At 60.4% G+C, this 6,395-nt stretch overlaps 1 protein-coding gene across 2 annotated transcripts; it reads right to left on the bottom strand.

Annotated features, from left to right (window-relative positions):
* Window positions 1–1,496: 1,496 nt before the first annotated feature.
* Window positions 1,497–5,156, bottom strand: RASL10B (RAS like family 10 member B). Of its 2 annotated transcripts, XM_057373374.1 has the most exons (3): window positions 4,758–5,156; window positions 2,219–2,343; window positions 1,497–1,944 (listed from the first exon to the last, which is right to left on the bottom strand). In XM_057373374.1, the coding sequence occupies exons 1-3, from the start codon at window positions 4,971–4,973 to the stop codon at window positions 1,674–1,676; spliced, it is 612 nt and encodes a 203-aa protein (XP_057229357.1). In that variant the 5' UTR covers window positions 4,974–5,156; the 3' UTR covers window positions 1,497–1,673. The 2 variants fall into 2 exon arrangements, with proteins under 2 accessions (XP_057229357.1, XP_057229356.1); XM_057373373.1 differs by lacking the exon at window positions 4,758–5,156 and having other exon boundaries at window positions 2,219–3,709.
* Window positions 5,157–6,395: the final 1,239 nt, after the last annotated feature.

Raw genomic sequence — 6,395 nt, forward strand, 5'->3', positions numbered from 1 at the left:
AGGTGTTAATAAATCCTGACGGGATGAGCTCGGGCGGGGAAGCCGGGTTTGCCGTGAAGGCGAGGGGTGGTGACAAGTGCCACTGCCCTTCCCAGCTGAGACAGTCCCGTGTCCCCGCATTGCTTTTCCTATTATTTTCCCTCTTTTTTTTTTTTTTTTTTTTTTAATTTTTGAGCGAGAGAGGGAGGAGCAGGATGCCCCCCTGCCTGGAGCAGGGATGGGGCGGTGAGAGGCGCCGTGCTGGAGCTCGGTTGGGAAATGGGAAGCGTTTCCAAGAGCACAGCGGTGACACCTGGCTGTGGTGGCAGAGAGGAGTGGGTGTCCTGCTTTGCTGTCCTGTTTTGCTGTCCTGCTTTGCTGCCCAGATCCCTCCAGCTCCTCGTTACAGCAGGAATCTCGGAGATGGTGTTTTTGGAGGATGGATCAGACATAGATCCTGCCTCAGGAGGTGAGGATGGTGTTTCTCTGAGCTCACAGAGAGAAGCCACGAAGAAACCCTGAATCCCTCGGCCTCTTGCTCACCTTTCACCACCCCATCATCATTTCCTTTGAGGGGCTGCCCTTCACCACCTGCCCTGCAGGGGAGCTGCAAGTCTGCTGCCAAATTAACCAAAAAATTGAAATAAAATAAAAATAAAATAATAATTAAAAAAAATATATTCACTTTCCTATTAGGGATATGCAGAGAGGAAAAGAAGACCCCAAGAAAGCAACYGGAAATGCTGCTCCAGCTCCCTATTGCTGCCGAGGCCGCGTCCCACGGGGATGGAGGTGACATCCCCGCGGGCAGACCCGGCGGGGGCGCACCTGGTGGCACTGCCGGTGGCTGCGGTGACACAGGGGCTGCCCACCTGCAGGGACACCCCGCGGGTTTGGGGTGAAGCCGTGCAAAGCCGGTCACCTGCTGAGCCCAGGACGAGAGGTAGCAGAGGGGTGACCTGCCCGGCGAGGAGCGTTCCCGGGTTTTTTGGTGTTCACAGGCTGGGGGTGGAGGAGGAGGAGCCTTCCCGGGCTGTTCTGGGGTGGAGGGGAGCTCAGAGCCCTGGGAAGGCAGCACCCAGCATCCTGGGGATGCAAGGAGCAGATTRGGATTTATTTTATTTTCCCCCTTCCTTGCTTTCATCCAGAAATTCCACCTGGAAATCCGGCCCAGCCGAGCCAAAACTCAGCTCAAAATCCAATCCTGCCGGGGGCTGCTCTGTGTCTCAAAGCGAGAAATCCCAGCTCCTCAAGGCGAAAAGCAGGACTGCAGTGGCCCAGAGATGCAGCCGCTGGGTAATTCCCTTGCAGGGGCAGCAGCGAGGATGGAGCCGGCAGCCAAAATCTGGGAATCCTCGAGTCTCAACCTCCACCCCCCAGCGCCTGCACAACCCCCGGGATGGCCTCGGGCACCGGAGGTTTGGGAAGAGCTCCCGGATTTAGCTCCCCTCGCCACCTCCAGGCAGCCCGGCCACCACCCCGCTCCAGCCTGGCCACCCCGCCCCAGGTGCCCCGTCCCCAAATGTCCCCGCAGGAGAGGCCAACGCCACAAGGTGCCTCCAGCACCGCTCCCACCGCCCGGAGAGCGGACACGCCGGCGGGCCCCGAGGATGGGTGACCACGGAGAATGGGTGACCACGGAGAATGGGTGACCACAGCGGCCCGGCCGGGGGTCCCTTAGGGGCGGGGGGCGCTCACATGATGGTGCAGCGGTTCCTGCGCAGGGCGCCCTGGAAGCGGATGGTGGTGTGGACGTGCTTGCAGCGGGCGCAGCCCACGCTCTTGAGGAGCTCGCTGAAGAGCAGCAGGATGTGCCAGTTGTACTTGGCCGAGCACTCGATGTAGCCGCACTTCCACGTCTTCTTCACCAGGTTGGAGACGTTCCAGCGCGGGATCACCCGGCCCCGCTGCAGGTCCCGCTTGTTGCCCACGATGATGATGGGCGTCTCCGAGGTGCCGATGACCCTGCGGAGGGGACGGGGCACGGTGACAATCCGCCAACCCACACAGTCTGCCCTGTCCCCTTGTCCTTGTCACCCCCCGTGTCACCTCCAGCTGTTCTGCCCTTGCCCACAGGGGACGCCTGCCTGAAGTCGCGCTCTKCTGTTGGATTTCGGGCTCCCAGCCCTGCAAAGGGGCTTTGTGCCAGTCTAAAATCCCATCACCGATGCCAAGATGTGCCCCTTTGATGCTGTACGAGCCACGGGACTGCACCAGCAGGGGCAGAAGGCGTCCCTACCTTGTTTCCAGGATCTGCTGGCGGATGGTTTTGATGTACTCGAAGCTGTCAAAGCAACAGATGTCATAGACCAGGATGTAGGCATGGACGCTCCGGAGCCCCCTGCAACACACGTCCGCCCACTCCTGCAAGGTGCAGAGAGGGATCAATCCTGGCTCAGCCCCGCTGCCGTGCCCGGGGGATGCCCTGCCCTGCCCTGCCCTGCCCTGGGGACCCCAAGGAGGTGCCAGCAGGAAGCAGGGGGGCTGCACGTTCTCCAGCCCAAACATCCAGCACTCACTTCTCTGCCCTGACCCCATCTGTGTCTGCCTCCACAGCTCCTGAGCCCTCCATTCCCCCATCCCCAGAGACCATTCCCCCATCTCGAGATCCCTTATCCCCCTCGTTAATCCGGGGTAGAGCTAACAGGATTTGTCAGTCCCAATTCCACGCCTGATGCTTCCAGGAGCGGGGCTGAATGCAGCCCCCTACCCAGGATGGGAAACCTTCATCTTCCAGAGCTGCTAATTAGCTGTACTAATTAGTGATACATCTTGGGTTTTGGGGCAGGGCTGAAGCCCATCTGAGGTCTGAGGGATCGGCAGCTCCGTGGGTCACAGGGGGAAGGTGACAGCCACTCTGGAGGGGACATGGGGACAGGAGGGGAGCAGTGGCTGCTCGAGGTCTGGGTCTGCAAGAGCAAGATGGGGATCCTGGGCAGAGGCAGGCAGGAGTGGCTTCTCCACAGCCAAAATTTGGAGCTGTAAGAAATTTATGCTGTTAAGGAAATCTTGGGGGTTCTGGGAACAACAGGATTTRTTTCCTGTGCTATAAAATTGAAAATCTGCCTCGCTTCCAGACACTTTCCCATCCCAGCAAAGGACCAGGACCGGGAATGGCAGAACCTGCAGAACCCTCCTGAGTGCTTCGGGAAAGGAGAAAGGTTCTCCAAGGCGAAAAGGCATCACTTCTCCCTGAGCAAACCCCTCCAGAGCCGTGAATCAGCCCTTCCTGAGTKTATCATCGGAATGAGCCAAAATGAGAAGATCTGGGACCAAAGGGAACAGGGAAAAGGGGGGATTTGGGGTGTGGGCTGGTCTCCATCACAGAGGGCAGCACGGAGAGGAGCTGGGAGGGAGCAGAGTGACACAGCCCCTCTCTGGGGACATCTCAGGGCTCAGAGACACCGRAGGATGGAGCAGCAGCCTCTGGGCTGCTCTGAGTCCTGACAGCGCTGGCAGACGGACAAACGGCAGCGATTTCACCGCGCTGGGGGCAGCTCGCTCCGGCGCTGCGGTGTCAGGGTGGTTTTTCTYGTGCAGCGCAGGTTTCCCGGGATGCTGGAGCTGGAGAAGGCTTTGCACTGCGGGAGCAGGATGTCAGAGAGCCCTGGCTCCTGCTGCTCTCCCAGGACAGCACTGCAGGGACGCTGCTGGCACGGAGCTGAGTCCAGCGAGGTTTCCCGGCAGGCAGAGCCGTGTCCCTCCCCACGGAGCTCTCCTTTCCCCTCGGAGCCATCGCTCTGATCGCCCTTTCTTCCCTGGAAACCTCCATCTGTTCCCAGCGGCCGCCTCCTCCCGAGTGCAGCAAGGCAGGGAGTTAATGGGGTGTGTGAGCATCGGCTGCCGTGTCAATAAATTACCCTTTGCTATTTCGGGCTGCTTCTCACGCCGACCTTTCGTTCCCTGCACTCACCCATTAATTTTTAAACCTTCTCCTCTGCCCCGCAGAGCTCTTTTCACCTCCTGCCCGACGGCGCAGGGACTGTTGGAGCACTCCAGGGCCCCCGTGACCCCATTGCCATCGGGCACAGGGACTCTGTGATTAATCGAGGTGGCCCCAGGGGTGGCACTGCCCTCTGGTGCGGCTGCAGCCACAGCCAGGAACCTCCAGCTCCTTCCCCCACAGTGGTGACTCAACTCGTGTCCCTGGGATGGGGGCTGTGGCATGAGCTTTAAATCCCCTTTTCCCCCGTTTAAACCCTGACCTGAAAGTGGTCGGCACTGGTGGCAACACTTTCCAAGCCCACACAGCTTTTTGGGGCTGCTTTGGGGGTAGAGGAGGAGCTGGTGGGTTCAGCACCCCAGGAACAAGCCCGGGCGTTACTGGAGGGGTGACAGCCACTCCCAGGAGGGGACAAGCTCTGCCTGGCTGGGGCAGTGGGTGCATTGGGGTCTGGCTCTCCAGGAACCCCTGGTTTTGACTTCAGTACTCTGATGTTGGCTCTGACAGCCATGGAGCTGGATCCTACTGGATGTGGCTGGATGTGGCTGCTCTTTGGGGTCAGCGCTGTCCCTCTTGAATGTTGTCACCAAACTTTAAACCATAYTTCATCCTGGAGCTGCTCAGCCAGCACCCATGAGGACACAACCCCTCATTTGGCAACCAAACCCTGACGGGAATGGAGAATCATCCTTGGGAAAGGCAGAACCGGGACCCTACGGAGTTTAACAGCAAAACTCCACGGACTTTAACATCAAAATTCCACGGAGTTTAACAGCAAAATCCCAGAGGTCACCGCAGACCCCCGAGGCGGAGGCCCCCTCGGGAGCCCCCCTACCTGCAGGGTGTTGACAGGGAAGGCGGTGATGGGGGGAAAGTCCATGATCTGCAGGTCGTGGACGTGGCCGTTCATGACGACGGCGGGCAGGTAGACGCGGCGGGCCGTGGTGGGCACGCAGACCTCGCTGAACTCGTTGTACAGGAACTGCCGGACTATGGCACTCTTGCCCACGCCCTGGGCTCCCAGCACGGCGATCTTGAAGGTTGCCACCATCCCGCCGCTCGCCGGCCGCTGCCCTGGTGCTGCCCCCGCGGTGCCGAGGCTGCATATTCCCGAGCAGGGGGCCTCAGCCCCATTCAGGATGCATTTCCCCTCCGGGACAGCCCGTCACTGCAARGCCAAGGAGAAGCTGGTCAGGCCCTGGAGACACCCTGGTGTCACACTGGTGCTGCTCCAGGGGATATTTTTTGAAGCAGGAGCTGTCCTTGAGGAGCAGGAGGTGRCAATGTCCCTGGGGATTGCAGGACCTCAGGGTCCCATTTGGAGCTYCCCACCCCAGCGGCCAAAGAGAGCCGAGATTTGAGTAAACTCATCCCAGGAAAATCCTTACAGACACATTCAGCCCTTGCAGCACCAGAGCARGGAAATCTCCTGGAAATCTCTGTCTGCGGCTTGGGGTTTGCTCAGCCCGGCAGCAKCAGCGTCCCAGGCTGTTCTGGGGASTCATTTCACAGCACCCATGGGSGCTGTCACCAGCTRCTCCTTCCCGGTGCTGCCCCGAGCCGGGGAATCCATCTTCGCTGCGTTTGGACAGCCGGAATTGCCTTTTGCGGGGCGGGGGGAGATCGCTCTGCGCCTGCGAGCGACAGCTTTAATCTTTCGCTTCAGGCTTTGAGCGCTTGGGCAATTAACTTGATGGGGACTCATTAGCCAGCCAGCTGACAGGGGTGAGCCCAGAGCCACCGCCACGCGTGCTGAGGGGCCCCGGGGAAGGGCCACGSGTGTGGGGACACACGGGGTGATAACCCACACCTGGGGATGTGGGAATGGGTCTGAGGAGCCCAAACACCCGCTGGCACCGGGCTCCCGACCAGGAGCGGCAATGGGGACAGCAAGGGCGAGGGGATGGATCCCACTCCTGCTCGCTCTCCTCACTGAATCTTGTGCGTTATCCCAAAGTGTGGAGCTTYGACCAATTTGTGATGCTCTGGTCCATTTTCCCTAAAAACCTTCCCCGAAGAGCAGGGCAGCAGCAGAAAGTGTCAGGTTCAAAGAGCCTGCTCAGCCGGTTTCATGGAGATTCTTTACCCCAGGGGGAGCCTGGGCACAGAGATTGCCACTGCTGGGTGCTGGAGTGTCCAAGCTTCCCAGGGCCGTGGCTCACACCATCCTCACCCCCTGACCCCAGGACTGGGGGCTCTGTCCCCCTGTGCTGCTGGCACTGTTCCCCGGGGTGCCGGCTGTCCCCAGCCCCGCAGCGGGGCAGTTTCTGTGCCAGCAGCACGGAACGGGAGGTGCAGGAGCCCCCRGGCCCGACCCTGCCGGGCCCCTTCTCCAGCAGCGGACAGCACTGTCATTGCAGGTCCCGGGGGCCACTCTKCTGCAGGGACAACCCCGGCCCCACAAACCCTTCCCCCTGACAGCAGCATCCCCAGCTCCTCTGCGGGCCGGAGGGTGATGGAGCGGCACAACTGC

The sequence above is a fragment of the Malurus melanocephalus genome, unplaced genomic scaffold, assembly GCF_030028575.1.
Source record: "Malurus melanocephalus ecotype Western Australia unplaced genomic scaffold, MMel_1.1 scaffold_193, whole genome shotgun sequence".
Lineage (NCBI taxonomy): Eukaryota > Metazoa > Chordata > Aves > Passeriformes > Maluridae > Malurus > Malurus melanocephalus.